We start from the raw sequence: 21,428 nt of genomic DNA, 5'->3' as shown, positions 1-21,428 counted from the left end.
TCTTTAATCCAAAAACCCATGTATACCCTTTGTTTGAAATTGTTTTTGTGATGCAGGGTATGTTCATGAAAGTGAGTGTCTGATCTGCAGATGTAGCCATTGAACTGACTGACAGAGGGTTTGTTTTTTTTTGGTTTTGGTTTTTATTTTTTTGTTTTGTTTTTTTGTTTTGAGGAACCAGTCACAATCAGTCAGCTTGCAGTAGAGGTCAGGTCAGAGGTTAGTTTGTTGTTCTCCCTCAAGATGAGAACATTCAAGAAATTGATCGGAGATTTGTCCTGGGAAAGGGTGAATGTGAGGAAACGTGTCTCATACAGACCTACATATAGTTGGGCAAAGTTACATGACATTCTGGGTTCTATAGAACAGCCCATTTTTTGCAAGTATAGTGTTCATACGTAAAACTAACGAAGGAATAAGAGGCACTTAGTGCTACGCACGTTACCTGTTGTTAACTGCAGGAAATGCCTCATGGCACACAGGCCATCAGTGAGGAAAGTGTGTGTCGAGGCCCTGGATGTCAAAGATGACCAGTACACTTTTGCTCCCAATATTAAAATAAGGTTTGAAAAAAGAGTCAACCAAAGCTGAATTATGTTCTATTAGGGAACCTGTTCAAGAAACTTTAGGTCATCCTGGTGGCATGTCAGTATTATCCTTTATGAATCTCAGGTAAGAAATAAACTACTTGGGTCCGCAGTGGTGTAGCGGTCTAAGCATCAGCTTTGTGTTGATGCAGTTTGCCCACTGGGGACCGGGGTTCGCGCCTCGGTCTTGTCAGATCCAACTATGGCCGGATTCGATGAAGCAGCAATAATTGGCAACGCTGTCTTCGGTAGGGGGGCGGAGTCGGCTTGTGTTCGTCACATGAATGCGTCTCTGGGTGTGTTGGAAAAAGCAGTGGTTTGGCCTGGATTCACCTTGTCACGAAAGTGGCGAGGTGTCTCATTTGAGACTGCCGGCCAGAGAGATGCAGTTGGCGAACGCATGCAGTACGAGAGTGGGTGTTTGAACTGGAATAGGGAGCGATTGGCCACTAAATTGGGAGAAAAAGGGAAAAATCAGAAATAAATTAAGAGAAGAAAAAAAAGAAATAAACTACTGCTATGATGTGACAATCCAGTTCCTGTTTAGCGATGTCTACTTTTTCCAGATCGTGTGCTTCTCTCCTCACTGCATTCGCGGTGTTTCCCACATGATATAGCAGTCATTTCAGATGTCTCTTTGAGTATGAAAAGTATTACTGTGTATATATTACCAAAAAACTAAATAAAAACTATCGCCTATAGGAGTGGCTTTCATTTGGTTTTGTCCCCTTGTCTGTCTTTGTCCAGTACAACTACAGAAACCGAGGTAGTCTGACATTTGAGCCCTTGACCCTGGTCCCCATCCAAGTCAAGATGATGAACACAGAGATGCTCACTCCGAAAGAGGTGAGGCATTTCCAGTGCAAAATTGTTGAAGATGTGATTCTGAACCCTGATTAGCATTTTTGTTTAAAATACTGATACCTACAGATATACACTACCGTTCAAAAGTTTGGGATCACCCAAACAATTTCGTGTTTTCCATGAAAAGTCACACTTATTCACCACCATATGTTGTGAAATGAATAGAAAATAGAGTCAAGACATTGACAAGGTTAGAAATAATGATTTGTATTTGAAATAAGATTTTTTTTACATCAAACTTTGCTTTCGTCAAAGAATCCTCCATTTGCAGCAATTACAGCATTGCAGACCTTTGGCATTCTAGCTGTTAATTTGTTGAGGTAATCTGGAGAAATTGCACCCCACGCTTCCAGAAGCAGCTCCCACAAGTTGGATTGGTTGGATGGGCACTTCTTTGAGCAGATTGAGTTTCTGGAGCATCACATTTGTGGGGTCAATTAAACGCTCAAAATGGCCAGAAAAAGAGAACTTTCATCTGAAACTCGACAGTCTATTCTTGTTCTTAGAAATGAAGGCTATTCCATGCGAGAAATTGCTAAGAAATTGAAGATTTCCTACACCGGTGTGTACTACTCCCTTCAGAGGACAACACAAACAGGCTCTAACAGGTACTATTTAATGAAGATGCCAGTTGGGGACCTGTGAGGCGTCTGTTTCTCAAACTAGAGACTCTAATGTACTTATCTTCTTGCTCAGTTGTGCAACGCGGCCTCCCACTTCTTTTTCTACTCTGGTTAGAGCCTGTTTGTGCTGTCCTCTGAAGGGAGTAGTACACACCGGTGTAGGAAATCGTCAATTTCTTAGCAATTTCTCGCATGGAATAGCCTTCATTTCTAAGAACAAGAATAGACTGTCGAGTTTCAGATGAAAGTTCTCTTTTTCTGGCCATTTTGAGCGTTTAATTGACCCCACAAATGTGATGCTCCAGAAACTCAATCTGCTCAAAGAAGTGCCCATCCAACCAATCCAACTTGTGGGAGCTGCTTCTGGAAGCGTGGGGTGCAATTTCTCCAGATTACCTCAACAAATTAACAGCTAGAATGCCAAAGGTCTGCAATGCTGTAATTGCTGCAAATGGAGGATTCTTTGACGAAAGCAAAGTTTGATGTAAAAAAATCTTATTTCAAATACAAATCATTATTTCTAACCTTGTCAATGTCTTGACTCTATTTTCTATTCATTTCACAACATATGGTGGTGAATAAGTGTGACTTTTCATGGAAAACACGAAATTGTTTGGGTGATCCCAAACTTTTGAACGGTAGTGTATATGTTAACTGAAGTGGTGTTTGAATCCCAGAGATAAAATCAAAATGAAACAGTTACCTGTGCACCATCAGCCCCATCAATTTCAGCACCATCCCCACTAAAAAACTCACAAAACATTGTTGAACCTGAATTTTTGTTATTGATGTACTATCTGTTGGTAAAGGTCTTCTACTAGCTAGTTCTGTTATATCTTGTAAACCACAATGTCACTGCTTCTTCAAAGTCACTGTTACCTACTGCAGTACGATCCAACAATGCAAAGTTAAAAACCCTAATAGCAAGGGTGAAAAAACACAATTTCACCCTAAAAAGACTAACATATTCAATCAATCAATCAAGCTGCATTTTATATAGCACTTTTATAGCTGCAACAGCCACTCAAAGCGCTTTACATTTCTGGTCAAGTCTGAATTTTAGACACCTGTTACAATAGAACACAAGCTGTTTTATGTACAATCGCTATCTATTTCGTAAGTGTAAGGTCTCCGAAATGTGATTTACAATGAGTCACGTATTCACGTGTATTACAAAAAGATTTTACATGGGCTGTTTGAGACTATTGACATTAAGTAGACCAGTGACAGATCTTAGTCGGTATGCAGATAATGGATTGTCGACAGCAGTGGAATGGTCAAGAGAAACTACTTTGTTTTGTTTTGGTTTAATTCTTATCAATGTTTTACAAGGGCATTAGATGTGTACACCGCTACTATTCAAACTCGAAATGCATCCTAGTTTACCTTGCAAGGTGGTGGCATTACTTTCACTAGCTGGAATGTGCAAGGATTGAGACATGCTCAAACAAGCTAAAGTGTTTTCTCGTTTAAAATCTCTGTCCGCTGATGTCATATTTTACAAGAAACACATATTAGTCCCACAAAAGAAAAGTTGCTTAGATGTAGCTGGGCCAACCAGATTTTTCAGTCCATTTTCTCCAGCCCAGGGAATGGCAATTTTGATTCACAAGACTGTTCCATTTAGACATGTCTGCTGAGTGGTCCAAACGGCCGATATATTTTGGTAACTGGTTACATTTATTCAATTCATGTTACACTTTTTAATGTACAGGTCCGAATTTTGATCACCCAGCCTTTCTTCCGTAAGATATTTAATTTACTGCCTGATCTATCTGATACACATGTGATTAGTTGGCGATTTCAACTGCGTGCTTGCTTGGACAGGTTGACCCAAACAAGCCAATCACCTACCTCCTCCACGGTTTTAAACAACTAAATGACTTCCATGAATTTAGTTGATATTTGGAGACTGGGACATCCTACAGACAGAGATTTTTTTTCACAAATGTCCAAGTCCTTTTTCAATAGTAGACTATTTCTTACTTGATTCTAAATTGATATCAAATGTGATTGCTTCAAAATATCACAATATTTTAATTTCTGACCAATCTCCAACTTCATTAGTTCTTGACCTTAATAATAAAAAGCAGCAGTATAACTGGTGCCTGCACCCATCACTGCTCTCTGATGCATCATTATCATGATTCATATCTACTAAGATTTCAGAATCCCTGGAAACTAATGACTACTTGGATGTCACAGACTCTACTTTATGGGAAACTTTTAAAGTTGTGTTTAGGAGCCATATAATTCATTTGAATCTTCACTGAAAAAGGAAAGGAAAAACGCCTCTTAGAAATTGAAACTGAACTATCACCATTGGAACGTATCTAGAGCTTCCGCCAGCCTTTACAAGATGTTCTTAAATTGAAATATGAATATAATACCATCCTATCTGGTCGGATGTGTGACCAACCGTTTAAGATCAGACAGAAACAATTTGAGTTGGGAGATAAGCCCCATAAATTATTGGCCCAACAGCTAAGAGCCATAAAGCTAGTAGAGCCATACATAACATCTGGGGAAATGGTTATTGATCCTAAAGGTGTAAATGGTTGCTTTAAGAAATATCGTTAACAGTTATATGTGTCAAAAGCAAAAGGGACATTTCTGATTGGCTGGGGCGTCTGAATCTCCCTAAATTGAGCAATGCTGCTTGAGAGGCTTTAAATTCTGATGTCACCACTCGAGATTTTGGATGCTATAAAATCATTCCCGAATGACAAGGCCGCTGACTCTTATGGTTTTGGTATTTAACTGTATGAAAAATATTCTGGGAAGGTGGCTGCCTTTCTTTTGGGGATGTTCACCCATTCATTTGAAATTTGAAATTCCCCTGCACACTATATAAAGCCAGCATAACTCAGACATAAAAATGTTTATGAAGTTATTAGCAAACAGGTTAAATAAATATATTCCATCCATCATCCATGCTGATCAAACTGGCTTTGTCACCAATACATTTTCATTTTTTAACATCAGAAGACTAATGAACATAATGTACCATAGGTATAGGAAGGAAGGTGGCTGTCCGTGGCCTAGATGCAGAGAAGGCATTTGATTAGGTGGAATGGGTCTATGGTGAAGGTATTGGAGGAATTTGGGTTTGGTAGCCAATTTGTCACATGGATTACAACATTGTATGCTGTCCCATCTTCCTCCATCCTCGCAAACCAAGAAAGATCCAGCATTCTTCTTGTTCCATCATGGGACATGCCAGGACTGTGCCATCAGCCTGTTGTTCTTTGCAGTCACTATTGAGCCCCTCGCTATTAGTATAAGGAATCACACTTCTATTGAACCCATCCGACTGGGGAGTGTGGATCATCACAATTCCCTATATCCGCATGATGTTGTCCTCTTCCTATCACAATCTGAGAAGTCTGTTCCCATTTTGCTAGATCTTGAAAGGTCATTTGGTGACGTTTCAGGATATACAATTAATTGCCAGAAGAGTGAATTTATGTCACTGGGTGCTGATCTTAACACTGAATTTCTGCATAATCTCCCTTTCAAAATTACGGATAAACAGAAGTATCTTGTAGTAGTTTTGCCAAAAGACCCTAAACTAATTTTCAAGATGGACTTTTTTTGAAAAGGGGAAAAACTGAGGGGGGGGGGGCATTGAAAAATAGAGGACCCTTCCTCTTTCTATGGTGGGCTGTATAATTGCCATCAAAATGGTCTCTCTGCCAAGATTCTTGTATCTCTTTCAAAATCTACCCTTTTTTTTTCCTTTTTTTTTTTGTCAAGGTCATTTTACAAATCATTAGACTCAATAGTTATGCGTTGTATCTGGGGCTTTAACGCCCACAGAATATCAAAAACTCATTTACATAAACCAAGAGAGATGGGTGGACTGAGACTACTATATTTCCGGCATTATTACTGGGCAGTGAATGCAAGGGCCCTTGTCTATTAGCAGGAAGATTACAGAATGGAAGTATCCACCAAGACTCCCTCTTGAGTTGCCATTGAAAAGAGTGATGTCAAAAGCGGCTCTCTTCCAGCGCTTCTTTTCTCAGTACCCAGACCCCCCCCGCAAATATTAAGGTGGATAACTTAATCTTTTCAATTGTTTGAAAATATGGCAGCAAATTAAGAAGGGCTGCAGATTACCAGACACTTCTAGTCATACCCCAGTAGATCACAATCAGGCATTCCCCACATTCCTCTCAGATACATGTTTTGACAGTTGGAGGCTAAAAGGTATAGTCACTTTGAAAGATTTGAATATTAACAAGAAATTTGCTTCATTTACCCAGTTAAAAAACAAGTTCTCTCTTTCCACAACATATTTATTCCGATATTTACAGATTAGGAATTATGTTCGTCAGTGTGCGCCCAACTTGGAGTCTCTCCCTGAAGGAAGAATGATTTATAAGCTTTTGTTGGGCCCACCTGAATCCAAAAAATTGGTCTCAGACTTTGTAAATACATTTTCTGAACAAATAAATTGTTCCACACACTGTAAAATGTCTAGGAGGGGAAACTGGGTACACAGATTGGGGATGATGTTTAGAAGGAGGGCCTCAATAGGACCCGATCTTGTTCTATTAATGCTAGGCATCAATTAATCAAATTCAAGGTGATGCACAGGCTTCATTATTCAAAAACTAAATTGCACAGAATCTTTCCTACTGTTTCCCCTCTATGTGATGGATGTAACTCTGTAGAAGGCTCTCTGACCCACCTTTTCTGGACATGCCCAAAACTGTATCATTTTTGGTGTGACATAGTGAAGTGGTTCTCTGACATGTACAGCTGTGTATTTGAACTTGACCCAGAGAGTGCACTATTTGGGTTTTCTTTTTCCCTACGGAACCACAATGTTTCTGTGCAAAGCACTTTTGTGTATGGGATGGTAATCGCAAAGAAAGTAATTTTAAGGCTCTAGAAGTCAGATAGTGTGCCTCAGTTTAAGACTTGGTTAACTGAGCTCACTGGTATATTACTGGTATATTATATTATTATGGAGAAAGTTCGATATGGCATGATGGCCAAGCTTGATACATTTTCTGATTTCAGGCAGCCGTTTCTGGATCACCTTGCTCAGTATGACACTGAACCTGACCAGCAACAAATATATAGTGTGCCATCCACCTTTTCTGATTGAGTGCTTGTGCTAAGACATGTTGTGTTATTGATGCAGCGGTGTAATTCATTATTTTCCTTAAATGTGCACCATTTCTTTTTGGTCCTTTGTTTCTTTTCTCTTTTTTTTTGATAAGGGTTTCTGTTTGCTGTACTGTACAGTACTATGAAAAGCCCAATAAAAATATTGTAAAAAAAAAAAGTAAGCCAAATACAAAAGATAGTTCCTTTTGTATTTCTCTTCAAAAGACATTTTAATGCCTGTAGGTGGTGAGTAGACATGGCTAATTATTATTTTACATTTTACTTTAATTTCAAGCACATACGATCAGAAACGTTGTTCATTATAAGTAAATAAAAGATGTGATTGCTTAGATTCAGACACTGCAGATTCTGAATATAACGGTTCAGTTAACTTGTGTCAAGCATGTTTTCGGTGGGTGTCGGACTCTGCCAAGGTTGTCCCTTGTCTCCGATTCTGTTTCCGATATTCATGGAAAAGATCTCAAGGCGCAGCCAAGGTGAGAAATGTGTCCATTTTGGGAACCTCAGAATTGCATCTCTGCTCTTCGCAGATGATGTGGTTTTGTTGGCTTCATCAGAACGCGACCTCCAGCATGCACTGGGGGGTGGTTTGCAGCTGAGTGTGAAATGGCTCGGATGAGAGTCAGCACCTCCAAGTCTGAGGCCATGGTTCTCTACCGGAAAATGGTGGATTGCTCCCTTCAGGTTGGGGATGAGTTGTTGCCTCAAGTGAAGGAGTTCAACTATCTCAGAGTCTTGTTCATGAGTGAGGGTAGGATGGAGCGGGAGATTGACAGGCAGATTGGTGCAGCATTAGCAGTAATGCGGACATTGTTGTACCAGACCGTTGTGGTGAAGAGGGAGCTGAGCCAGAAGGCAAAGCTCTCAATTTACCAGTCAATCATCGTTCCAACCCTCACCTATGGTCATGAGCTTTGGGTAGTGACTTAAAGGGTGAGATTGCGAACACAAGTGGCTGAAATGAGTTTCCTCCGTAGGGTGTCTGGGCTCAGCCTTAGAGATAGGATGCCGTACTCGGACATCCGGAGGGAACTCGGAGTAGAGCCGCTGCTCCTTCGTGTTGAAAGGAGCCAGTTGAAGTGGTTCGGGCATCTGATTAGGAAGCCCCCTGGGCGCCTTCCTTTGGAGGTTTACCAGGCACGGCCAACTGGGAGGAGACCCCGGGGAAGACCCAGAACTCGCTGTAGGGACTACATGTCCAATCTGACCTGGGAACGCCTTGGATCCCCCAGGAGGAGCTGGGGGATCCCAAGCTCCTCCTGGGGGATCGCTGGGGAGAGGGATGTCTGGAGTGCCCTACTTAGCTTGCTGCCACTGCGACCCAACCTCGGAGATGCGGCTGATGATGAATAATGAATGAATGAGTTAACTTGTGTAACATAGTGCATGTATGATGGCCAGTACTTGCAAATTTTTAATACATGACTAGTACTTCACTTTATGTTTGACATCAAGCATTTAACACATGCCATATAGATTAATTTGGATGTTTAGATTCAAAAACATTGTTTAGATAAGACTCACAGATTCTGAACAGAGAAAACCTTCATTGACCTCAAATGGTTCAAGAGTGGAGAACTCAGATTAAAATCTAAAACGTGGGGTGTCCAGGTGGCATGGCAGTCTATTCCGTTGCCTACCAACGCCATTTCGAATCCCGTGTTACCTCCAGCTTAGTTGGGCATCCCTACAGACACAATTGGCCGTGTCTGCAGGTGGGAAGCCAGATGTGGGTATGTGTCCTGGTCGCTGCACTAGCACCTCCTCTGGTCAGTCAGGGCGCCTGTTCGAGGGGGAGGGGGAACTGGGGGGAATAGTGTGATCATCCCACGCGCTACGTCCCCCTGGCGAAACTCCTCACTGTCAGGTGAAAAGAAGTGGCTGGTGACTCCACATGTATCAAAGGAAGCATGTGGTTGTCTGCAGCCCTCCCTGAATTGGCAGAGGGAGTGGAGCAGCAACCGGGATTACTCGGAAGAGTGGGGTAATTGGCCGGATACAATTGGGGAGAAAAAAGAGGAACAAATCCAAAAAAAAAATAAAAAAATTTTTTAAATGTGAATTCATAGGATTGTCAAAAGTCATGTACCGGTTACTTATTATTTTTTCCTGTGGTAGTGATGTCCACAGTTATCCCTCTAGAGGGAGCACCACTGGTTTTTCTCTTCATCTACAAAGCACTCCCTGTAACTTCCAATAACAGGGTTTGATATTAATTTTTGGTCCACTTGACAGGTGTCTTTGATTTATTTTTTATTTTTTTAAACCAACTTGGCCCATCCAAAATTGACATTTTTAAATGAATTGTGGTTTAAAACTGGAGTAAGTGACTTTGGAGAAGTTAGAAATGTTGACACATCCGTAAAGAAATCCATCACCCCCCCTCTCTGCTTCCTGTTTCCCATCTGTAACCCCTCCCATAAACCAGCTTCACTCATGTGCATGAGTTTGCCCATCGCAACTGGTTAAAATCATATTGTTCTTATCTGTGCATGTAAAGATTTTTCTGTGAAGCTATTAGTTACATAATCACTGTTGCTGTGAAGCACTGTTTTACATATCGGTGAATTATATTTAAAGTTTTCCTAGTTTTAAAAAGTTATAGTTTTTAAAGTTATACTATTTCCATAGTACAAGCACCTTGTGTTATGACCTCTAGCTGTGGAGAGTAAAATCTATAGCAGTTGTTCATCTATGCATAGAAAAAAAAAATCAGTGAATCTCTTTTATCTCAATATTGATGTAATGGAGTACTTTTGTACTTAAAGGTGAAGTATTTATTAAGATGAACACTATGTAGTATATCCACCTCTATGAGATCCATATTGATGAAAAGCTGTGAAATCATAAATACAGATGCAGGGTTAAACACAGAGGCTTGGTTTTTCTCTCACACCATTTGAATTACTTGTAGCTGTGATTTTTTTGTGTGTGCAAATAACACTGAAAGAAATTTGCTTATCACAACTTCAATGGAAATGGCGGACCTGTCATAATCCCAAACACATTAACATTTTGAAATGCTGCTTCATTTGATTAAAGAGTGTCTTTATTTATGCTCAATAATCCAAGTAAAGAAATCACAGAAAGATGAATCAGTTCATCTGGACACAACGTTTATTGAGAGAAACATTTCATCACTCATCTATGTCACCTCTTCAGTCTCAACTGACTGCAGGTATACTCGGTCAGCACAGTAGCATAACAACCAAAAACAACAATTGGCTTCATATGCAAATTGTCGTGACCATTAATTAGTGTTATTATGGCCATGTGTACTATTCACAGAGGATTGGCAAATAGTTGCAATGACAACATTGTAAGATGGTGAAAGATGTGCAGGGGGAGAAATCCCTCATTAAACAGGCCGTGGTTAAGTGTGGTTATCCTAACTGGGCATTTGTCAAAGGAGAGGAGAAGGACAACAGCTGCCTAAACATAAACCAGTAGTGCAACTGGACTTGGTATATATCCGGATATATACCAAGTCCAGTTGCACTTGATTCAATTCCTTTGGATAACCATGACCTGGATGAATGAGAACATTCACAGACAGACCAGTAGGGATTTTGTAGTGGGAATGTTGGAACAGTTGTGACGCATGTTTTCCAAACACCACGTCTCAGTTACTTTGAACCCCAAAACACGCTACGCCAGAAATTGTTCCACCCCAAGGATCAGGCACCCCAGCAAAAAACAGCAATAAAGTGTACGCTGTTAACTGCCAGGAGGATTGCTGTGACTGGTACATCAGGGAAACCAAACAGACGCTGGCCAAAAGGATGGCACAACACAGAAGAGCTAACACATCAGGCCAGGACTCCACAGTCTACACCCATCTACAGACCAGTGGCCAGTCTTTCAAGGATGAGGATGTGCACATTCTTGATAGGAAGGAACGCTGGTTTGAGTGGGGAGTCAAAGAGGCCATCTTTGTGAAGAGGGAACGACCATCTCTGAACCAGGGGGATGGGGCTAAGAGTACATCTGTCACCATCTTACAATGCTGTGATTGCAACTATTCCCCAATCCTCTGTGAATAGCCAAATCCAATATTCCGATCATAAATCAGATTTCCATACCGGATCAATCGAGGCCCGAGTTACCAACAACCGCCACCGGTACTGTTGGCCAGCGGGCTACTGGTGGAAACTATGTTACTGTTAGGCAATGAGAAGGAGAGGGGGAAGGCATGTCCAGAGGCAGCAGGAGAGGAGGAAGGGCAGGAGTGTGAAGGTGAGAGTCGGAAAATTTAATGTTGTTACTATGACTGATAAAGGAAGAGAGCTGGCTGATATGATGGAGAGAAGGAAGGTAGACATACTGTGTGCAAGACACCAGGTGGAAGGAGTAAGGCTAGGATATCGGAGTTGGGTTCAAACTCTTCTATTATGGTGGGGATGGGAGGAGAAATGGGGTAGGAGTAATTCTGAAGAAAGAGTATGTCAAGAGTGTGCTGGAGGTGAAGAGAGTGTCAGACCGAGTGATGAGTATGAAGCTGGAAATCGATGGTGTGATGAATGTTATCAGCGCATATGCCCCACAAGTTGGATGTGAGATGGAGGAGAAAGAAGAATTCTGGAGGACGTTGGATGAAGTAGTGGAGAGTGTACCCAAGGATGAGAGAGTGGTGATTGGAGCAGACTTCAGTGGGCATGTTGGTGAAGGGAACAGAGGCGATGAGGAGGTGATGGGTAGGTATGGTGTCAAGGAGAGGAATGTGGAAGGACAGATGGTGAATTTTGCAAAAAAGATGGAAATGGCTAAGCTGAATACATATTCCAAGTAGAGGAACACAGGGTGACATAGTATAAGAATGGAGGAAAATGCTCACAGGTGAACTGTATCTTGCGCAGGGGGTACAATCTTAAAAGAATGGAGACTGCAAGGTGGTGACAGGGGAGAACGTAACTAGGCAGCATCATATAGTGGTCTGTTGGAGGACTTTGGAGATCAAGAAAAGGAAGAGAGTGGAGGCAAAGCCAAGGATCAAATGGTGAAAATTGAAGAAGGAAGACAGTTGTGTGGTGTTCAGGAAGTAATTAACACAGGATGGTGTGGTACTGAAGAGTTAACGGATGGCTGGGAAACCACTACAGAAATAGTGAGGGAGACAGCTAGGAAGTGACTTGGTGTGTCATCTGGAAAGAGGAAGGTAGACCAGGAGACTTGGTGCTGGAATGAGTAAGTACAGGAAAGTATACAGAGGAAGAGATTGGCAAAGAAGAAGTAGGATAGTCAGAGAGGTGAAGAAAATAGGCAGGAGTACAAGGAGGTGCGGTGTAAAGTGAAGAGAGAGGTGGCGAAGGCAAAGGAAAGGGCGTATGGTGAGTTGGAAAAAGGACTTCTACCGATTGGCTAGACAGAGGGACCAAGCTGGGAAGGATGTGTAGCAGGTTAGGGTGATGAAGGATACAAGCAAGAACATTGTGTTGAGAAGGTGGAAGGAGTACTTTGAGGGGCTGATGAATGAAGAAAATGAGAGCGAGAGAAGGTTGGATGATATGGGGATAGTGAATCTGGAAGTTTGATGGATTAGCAAGGAGGAAGTGAGGGCAGCTATGAAAAGGATGAAGAGTGAAAATGCAGTTGCTCCAGATGACATACCTGTGGAGGCATGGAGATGTTTAGGAGAGATGGCAGTGGAGTTTTTAACTTGATTGTTTCACACGATATTGTAAATTGAGAGGATGCCTGAGGAATGGAGAAGAAGCATACTGGTAACAAAGAAGGTTGAATCAGTTCTTCTGGATACAATGTGTATTGATAGATACATTTCATCACTCAACCAAGTGACATCTTCAATCTAAACTGACGTCAGGTATCCCCACCCCTTATAAACAATACAGTACAATGCAGTGCCTAATGACCGGAACGGACGACCAGTTTCATATGCAAATATGGGTCACAAACCACAATTTCACTCACAAACGGCATGGGCCATTTGGAATATGTAAATAAAAACCAACACTAAGAAAAAAATAAATCTGCCTTTTTGAAGGATTATTTTAAATTTAAATTTCGTCCTAGAGTAGCTCTAATCCTCTGTCTTGCAGTCATTTTAGTTTAATCCAGAACAAGCTTAATCTACGACTATTTTAAGATAGGTCTGTGCAAGTTGCTTTGAGTTAAAAAAGCTCAAATATGCATTTAAATCTGGCATTAGACTTAAGCCTTGTTTGTGAACCCGGCCCTTTATCTTTGGGCTTTCAAATCCAGGCGAAGCCATGAGTCATTGGTGTTGAAGTTGAGTTTGTTAAGTCAAGTGTCTACTACTACTACTACTACTTTCGGCTGCTCCCGTTAGGAGTCGCCACAGCGGATCATCCGTTTCCATTTCTTCCTGTCTTCTGCGTCTTCCTCTGTCACACCAGCCACCCGCATGTCTTCCCCCACCACATCCATAAACCTCCTCTTTGGCCTTCCTCTTTTCCTCTTCCCTGGCAGCTCCATATTCAGTATCCTTCTCCCAATATAATCAGCATCTCTCCTCCACACATGTCCAAGACATCTCAATCTTGCCTCTCTTGCTTTGTCTCCAAACCATCCAACCTGAGCGGTCCCTCTAATATAATCGTTCCTAATCCTGTCCTTCTTCGTTACTCCCAGTGAAAATCTTAGCATCTTCAACTCTGCCACCTCCAGCTCCGCCTCCTGTCTTTTCATCAGTGCCACTGTCTCCAAACCATATAACATAGCTGGTCTCACAACCATCTTGTAAACCTTCCCTTTAACTCTTGCTGGTACCCTTCTGTCGCAAATCACTCCTGACACACTTCTCCACTCACTCCACCCTGCCTACACTCTCTTCTTCACCTCTCTACTGCACTCCCTGTTACTTTGGACAGTTGACCCCAAGTATTTAAACTCAAATGCCTTTGTCACCTCCACTCCTTGCATCCTGACCATTCCACTGTCCTCCCTCTCATTCACGCATAGGTATTCTGTCTTGCTCCTACTGACTTTCATTCCTCTTCTCTCCAGTGCATACCTCCACCTCTCCAGGCTCTCCTCAACCTGCACCCTACTCTCGCTACAGATCACAATGTCATCTGCGAACATCATCGTCCATGGAGACTCCTGCCTGATCTTGTCCGTCAACCTGTCCATCACCATTGCAAACAAGAAAGGGCTCAGAGCTGATCCTTGATGTAATCCGAACTCCACCTTGAACCCATCTGTCATTCCAACCGCACACCTCACCATTGTCACACTTCCCTCATACGTATCCTGCACCACTCCTACATACTTCTCTGCAACTCCTGACTTCCTCATACAATACCACACCTCCTCTCTCGGCACCCTGTTGTACACTTTCCCTAAATCTACAAAGACACAATGCAACTCTTTCTGGCCTTCTCTATACTTCTCAATCAACATTCTCAAAGCAAACATCGCATCTGTGGTGCTCTTTCGTGGCATGAAACCATACTGCTGCTCGCTGATCATCACCTCTCCTCTTAACCTAGCTTCTATTACTCTTTCCCAAATCTTCATGCTGTGACTGATCAACTTTATACCTCTGTAGTTGTTACAATTCTGCACATCGCCCTTGTTCTTGAAAATCGGTACCAGTATGCTTCTTCTCCACTCCTCAGGCATCCTCTAACTTTCCAAGATTGTGTCAAACTATCTACTTAAAAAGTCCACTGCCCTCTCTCCTAAACATCTCCATGCCTCCACATGTATGTCATCAGGACCAACTGCCTTTCCAGTCTTCATCCTCTTCATAGCTGCCCTCACTTCCTCCTTGTTAATCCACTGAACTTCCTGATTCACTTTCCCTACATCATCCAACCTTCTCTCTCTAATTTTCTTCATTCATCAGCCCCTCAAAGTACTCCTTCCACCTTCTTAGCACACTCTCCTCGCTTGTAAGCACATTTCCATCTCTATCCTTGATCGCCCTATCTTGCTGCACATCCTTTGCAGCTCGGTCCCTCTGTCTAGCCAATCGGTACAAATCCTTTTCTCCTTCCTTAGTGTCTAACCTGTCATACAACTCACCATACGCCTTTTCCTTTGCCACCTCTCTCTTTGCTTTACGCTGCATCTCCTTGTACTCCTGTCTACTTTCTTCATCTCTCTGACTATCCCACTTCTTCTTTGCCAACCCTTTCCTCTGTATACTTTGCTGTACTTCCTCATTCCACCACCAATTCTCCTTGTCTTCCTTCCTCTGTCTTGATTACACACCAAGTACCTTCCTAGCTGTCTCTCTCACTATTTCTGCAGTGGTTGCCCAGCCATCTGGCCACTCTTCACTACCACCCAGTGCCTGTCTTAACTCCTGCCTGAACTCCACACAACAGTCTTCCTTCTTCAACTTCTACCATTTGATCTTCAGCTGTGTCTTCACTCGCTTCCTCTTCTTGGTCTCCAAAGTCATCCTACAGACCACCATCCAATGCTGCCTAGCTACGTTCTCCCCTGTCACCACCTTGCAGTCTCCAATCCCTTTTAGATCGCGCCTTCTACATAAGATATAGTCCACCTGTGTTCACTTTCCTCCATTCTTGTACCTCCCCCTGTGTTCCTCCCTCTTCTTGATGTATTCACCACAGCCATTTCCATCCTTTTCGCAAAATCGACCACCATCTGTCCTTCCACATTTCTCTCCTTGACTGCATACCTTCCCATCACCTCCTCATCACCTCTGTTCCCTTCACCAACATGTCCATTGAAGTCCGCTCCAATCACCACTCTCTCCTCCTTGGGTACCCTCTCCACCATGTCGTCCAACTCACTCCAGAATTCTTCTTTTTCATCCATCTCACACCCAACTTGCGGGGCGTATGCGCTGATAACATTCAGTAATACACCTTCAATTTCCAGCTTCATACTCATCACTCTGTCTGACACTCTCTTCACCTCCAGCACGCTCTTGACATACTCTTTCTTCAGAATTACCCCTACCCCATTTCTCCTCCCATTCGCACCATGGTAGAAGAGTTTGAACCCACCTCCGATACTCCTGGCCTTACTCCCCTTCCACCTGGTCTCTTGCACACGCAGTATGCCTACCTTTCTTCTTTCCATCATGCCAGCCAGCTCTCTCCCTTTACCAGTCATAGTGCCAACATTCAAAGTTCCAACTCTCACCTCCACATGCCTATCCTTCCTCCTCTCTAGCTGCCTCTGGACATGCTTTCCCCCTCTCCTTCTCCTTCGCCCAACAGTAGCATAGTTTCCACCGACATCCTGCTGGTTAACAGTACCGGTGGCGGTCGTTGGTAACCCGGGCCTCGACCGATCCGGTATGGAAATCTTATTTATGATCCACATATTTGATTTGGCAAAGACTTTATGCCGGATGCCCTTCCTGACGCAACCCTCCCCATTTGTCCGGGCTTGGGACCGGCACTAAGGATGCACTGGCTTGTGCGCATCCTCAGTGGCTGGGTTTGTCAAGTCAAGTGTAAAATCATCAAATTTGTGACCAGCATGTGACTCAAGTCCACACCTCTGCCAACTGCTGACTAAACGTGAAGTTTTAATTATTTTTCATATTGGAAAAGTTTTGTTTACATTCATTAACTTTGTAAATATTGTCTTAAAATTAATGGTATTTTTATCGCATTTGGACCTTTTTAAATTCCATTTTAAGCTATAGTAAATGGTGGACTTTTTTTTTTAAGTTTTACTGGTCATAGTTAAGATACATTAAAAGAATCCTGATTGAAATCAACACTTATTTCCAAAACCAAACGAAACTCAAAAGAAGACTAATCACTCAACATTATTGTCCCACAACATTGGACTTCTGTCCCCATATGACAAAGATCACGCCAGTTGTCTTGGCGTGAATTTTGACTCGGCCTTAACAGTTGACAAACAGATAACATCTAGCTTTCTCCAGCTCAGAAATATAGCAAGATGAAGCCCTTTCTGTCATTCCTGGGTCATGAAAAAAGCCATACACGTCTTCATCTCTTCCCCCATAGAATATTGTAACTCCCACATTCATTCTTGTTCAGCCTTTAGTTTGGCCGGAATGGTGATGATGTCAAGAAGAGGGAACACATCACTACTGTGTCAAGCTCTCTCAACTTGCTCCCAACTAGGATTCACATTGGTTTTTTAAGGTTTTGTATTTCCTATCTACTTTGCCCCTTTTCTGCTTCTAGGTCATTCAGTTACCTCCAGCCAAATGTCTGTCCCCACAGTCTGTTTTTGGTGAAGGGATTTTTTTTTTCACATTCCTGCCCCGAAGCTGTAGAATAAACTACCTATATCTGTTAGGTCTGACCCCATCCATGACACTTAAATCACATTTAAAAACCCACCTCTATTCCCCTGCATTTGGGTCTACCTTAAATGCTCTTTGTTTGTTTTTGTCTTGTGTAGTCATAGCCTTGCTTTGTTGCTTTGTTCCATTGATCTACTGCCTTTTTGATTGATGTTTTACAGCACTTAGGTCAACAGTCGTTGTTTTTAAACATGCTCTGAAAATAAACTTGATATCACTTGGAAAAAAAGCATTAATAATTTGCATGTTTGTGGATTAGCTACTTTCTACCTCAATAGAAAGTTAAAAAAAATATTATTTCCAATGTTAATATTAACAACTGGACATTTAAAGCATATTTGCATCAAGTTTACTTTATTTAGTGAAATGTCCAGAATTTGTGGTTAGAGACAGCATTTTGACAGATAAGTTACATTAAAAATACTAAAATATACAGTTTAGTTTCAGATAACCCATTGCATCATTTACATAATCTAATCCATATCAACATTTGATAATGCTCTCACACTTCTAGGTAATATTTTTTAGTTAATAATCCTGGTTACATTCCTGTTACATTCTATATCCTTACATGCATATAGGAGTATTACAAACTCTGCTTCTTTTAATGCCACCTTCCTTTTTCTTCTTAATGCAGAGGGACTGGGTGAATGAGTATCACATGAAATGCCGGGAGATGGTTGGAGCAGAGCTGGAAAGTCAGGGCCTGAAGGAAGCGCTGGAGTGGCTGATCAGGGAGACCCAACCAATCGTGTGAAGAGCATTCAATTACTGACTTGAGTACAATCCAATCATTTTGCCCAGAAGTATGATCGATGGGTCTGCAGTGATAATTGTTTATTGGTTGCTCTGCCCTTCATGCTCTTCTTCTTTTGTAAAGCATACCCATGTCAGCAGTTTTATGAAATTCCATTAAAATTAAGGGGAAACAATTATGTGGATTCACCTTTAAATATATTGGTTTCTTTTTTCCCCAATCCAGACTAATCAAGCGTTAACATATGTGGTAACAAAATGTTTTGTTTTGGTTTTTTTGTGTTTTTTGGGGGGGGGGGTAAAGACTGTTACCCTTCAAATAAGGCAACAATTACAGACTGTATCCTCCCAACCTGCCCTGCAAAAATATTTTTTTCACCATCGTTTAAAGCTTCGTGTAATAAATTGGTGGATCCATTGTTGGGGTCCCTGGCAAATTCCTGGAAGGACAGCAGCCGTAAAATCAGTTTGTTCCTCTGGTCCACAGTGGGCTCTTGTCTCCTTTTCCTCCACCATTTCAGACAGAGGGTTACTGTAGATGAAATAAATTATGGAGTTGGCCTCGACTGTTTCAGTTTCCCTAAAGTGAAAATGAGGCTCCATGAAGCTGCTGGATATCTTCATTGGTTTGACTGCCACAGGGTAGACCGGCTCACCTCCAGTCACCTCACTCTTACACAGTGAGGTTCTATTTGACTGACTGAGGGAGAGATGGCACACTTAGTAATTGCTCTTCTGAGGTTTAGCAGAATTGGACCATTCTCACAACAGTTGACTCTTGCTCTACTCCGTGTCTTCTACTGCTTCTTCTTCTTCTTCTTTTGTTTTGGCTTGTTCCCTGTTTCTCAGGGGTCGCCACAGCAGATTTTACAGTTTCCATCGGTACCTTGTGAGGGCACAGCACCAACCATGTCTTCCTGACTGTCTTAATATATTCTGTGAAGAACAATTGAGTGGTGGCTACAGTTTTCTCTGACATCAGCAGTCCTAAAGACCAGTAGTCAGTGTAATATTCTGGTTCCAGTGTGGGAAGATGGTGGCACAGATTCATGTTTGCAGCGGCTTCACCCAGTACCAGTGTGGAAAGATGGTGGCGTTAACTTATGTTTGCAGCGGCCTTACCCGGTACTGTCCATGAAGTGTCTTTTTCCATGTCTGTGTCTACGTTTGTGTCTTCATTTGATGGCTGGGAGAGCTTGGTTTGCTGCGTCCTGTGGACCCAGGGACCACGGCCCTGCCTGGAGCTGTGCCCGAAGAGGAAACACCAAGGGCAGTCTGACAGGACGCGGAAGCGGGACAGGCTAAGCTAACTGCCAGCCCATGCAGATCGGCAGTTCCGATAACACCAAAGGCAGTCTGGCGGCTGCCTCGCCTAGCGTTGACTGTGTTTTTGGTGTCGTCGTGTGGAGTGCGGGGAGGTGTGTCGAAGGTGTCTGGCTGGGAGAGCTGGCTTTGAATCAGTTGGGGGAGCCTGGTCTGCTGTGTCCGATCGGCCCAGGGACCACAGCCCTGCCTGGAACTGTGCCCGAGGAGGAAACACCGAAGGCGGTCTGACAGGACGTAGAAGCGGGAGAGGCTAAGCTAACTGCTAGCCCATGCAGACCGGCAGTTCCAACAGTCATCCTGGCATTCGCTCTCTTGGACAGTATTTTTTTTTTTTTTGGGTTTATGTTGTCCATAGGGTTAGTGGTTGTGTCAGGGAGGGCATCCGACATAAAATTATGCCAAATCGGTATGCGGATTGACAAGCCCATACCAGATACGGTCGAGGCCCAGGTTAACAACAGCTGCCATTGGTGCTCTGCCCTCACAGGGTACTGATGGAAACTTTAAAATCAGCTGTGGCCGACCCCTTAGAAACAGGGAACAAGTCAAAAGAAGATATGTTGGATATATCCAAAGGAATTGAATCGAGTGCAACTGGACTTGGTATATATTGAACTCGATTCATTTCCTTTGGATAACCATGACCTGGATGAATGAGAACATTCACAGACTTGTGTGATATATATGTTTTTTTTTGTAGTTTGGGGATATGTTTTCCTGTTGTTTGGATGTGTTTTTGTCTTTGTGTTGTACTGCTGTGGGCTGGGGGAAACGATATGTAGTTTAATTTCATGTACACAAGTGCATGAAATGAAATGACAAATAAATGTTCCTGATTCCTGATGTTTACAATCATATAGGGCTTGATGCTCTCTGTGTCACTAAACTATAGAGTGCAGTAATGCAGAACACCCGCTAAGGTGGTAGAGGACGAGGGATGCTAGTTAAATTTTTTTGAAGATTACAAAGTCAACAAGTTTTCAAATTAATTTTTAAAAAGTAGTGCAATAAGCAAGCTGTCAATATGATTCTCACCGGGTATAGCAGATACATACATACACAGTACACAGTGCAAGCCTGTGAATGTGAGCAAACATGAAGTCAGGACAAGGATGATCATGTTGAACACTTAACTTTGAAGAAAAGGAAAGCGCATTTCATCAGAAACGATGAGGCATTATTCAGCAATACTAATTTATGGCATGGTGACAAGTGAGAAGTTACTAATGACTAAGCACATTGGTGTTCTTGCATAGAGAAAATCTCTGACCCTTCTTTTACAACTTCATGATTAAATAAATATCTGTTTTATGTGGGGAAAATAATCATCTTTTCACAGGTAATGATAACTATATTTTTGTTTTGTTTTGTTTTTTACCCCCTCAAAGCTCGAGGTACTGTAAAATAAAGAGGAACAAAATCCGCTCCCAAGAGGGGAGAAACTTAAGCTGCTGGCTCTTTTACTGTCCATGTTTATTAAAATTGAGTAATGTTTGTATAAATTGGAATGTGGACTTGTTTCTTCAATCCCAGGGAAACCTGTTAACAGGAAACCCATGTAATTCTCAACTAGCTTGTTCCTTGCAGATAAAAATCAATAAAGAAAATAACACTCAGAATACATTAGCAAATAAAACAGGGCAGTTTTCATCTTCTGGTCAAGCAGTAGTCCCATTTGTATGGTCACTAGCTGCTGTCAAGATGCAGTCCTCTTGAGCTGTACTCATTTTGCTACCACTGGACCGAGACCTATTCTCCAGCATTTCTCACCCATGTCAGTAGACCCACATGCCATGTCACTGAAGCGACTCAACTCAGTCGCTGTGGAAACGCTCCCCACTTTTCTGTCCTCAGTTCAAGCTGAGCCCATTTTCCTCTCGC

The 21,428-nt window shown here is 42.3% G+C and overlaps 1 protein-coding gene across 2 annotated transcripts in view; it reads left to right on the top strand.

The window, feature by feature from the left end:
* The window catches only part of xpnpep1 (X-prolyl aminopeptidase (aminopeptidase P) 1, soluble), a 157,571-nt gene extending 136,413 nt beyond the window's left edge, over positions 1–21,158 (top strand). For both annotated transcript variants that reach the window (XM_056279643.1, XM_056279642.1), the window contains exons 19-20: positions 1,335–1,433; positions 18,103–21,158. In XM_056279643.1, the coding sequence (XP_056135618.1) occupies positions 1,335–1,433; positions 18,103–18,222 (219 nt within the window). In that variant the 3' untranslated portion in view covers positions 18,223–21,158. The remainder of the gene's footprint in view (positions 1–1,334; positions 1,434–18,102) is intronic.
* Positions 21,159–21,428: the final 270 nt, after the last annotated feature.

Source organism: Lampris incognitus, chromosome 5 (genome assembly GCF_029633865.1).
Source record: "Lampris incognitus isolate fLamInc1 chromosome 5, fLamInc1.hap2, whole genome shotgun sequence".
In the NCBI taxonomy this organism is placed as follows: Eukaryota; Metazoa; Chordata; class Actinopteri; order Lampriformes; family Lampridae; genus Lampris; species Lampris incognitus.
This window is presented reverse-complemented; position numbering and strand designations above follow the sequence as displayed.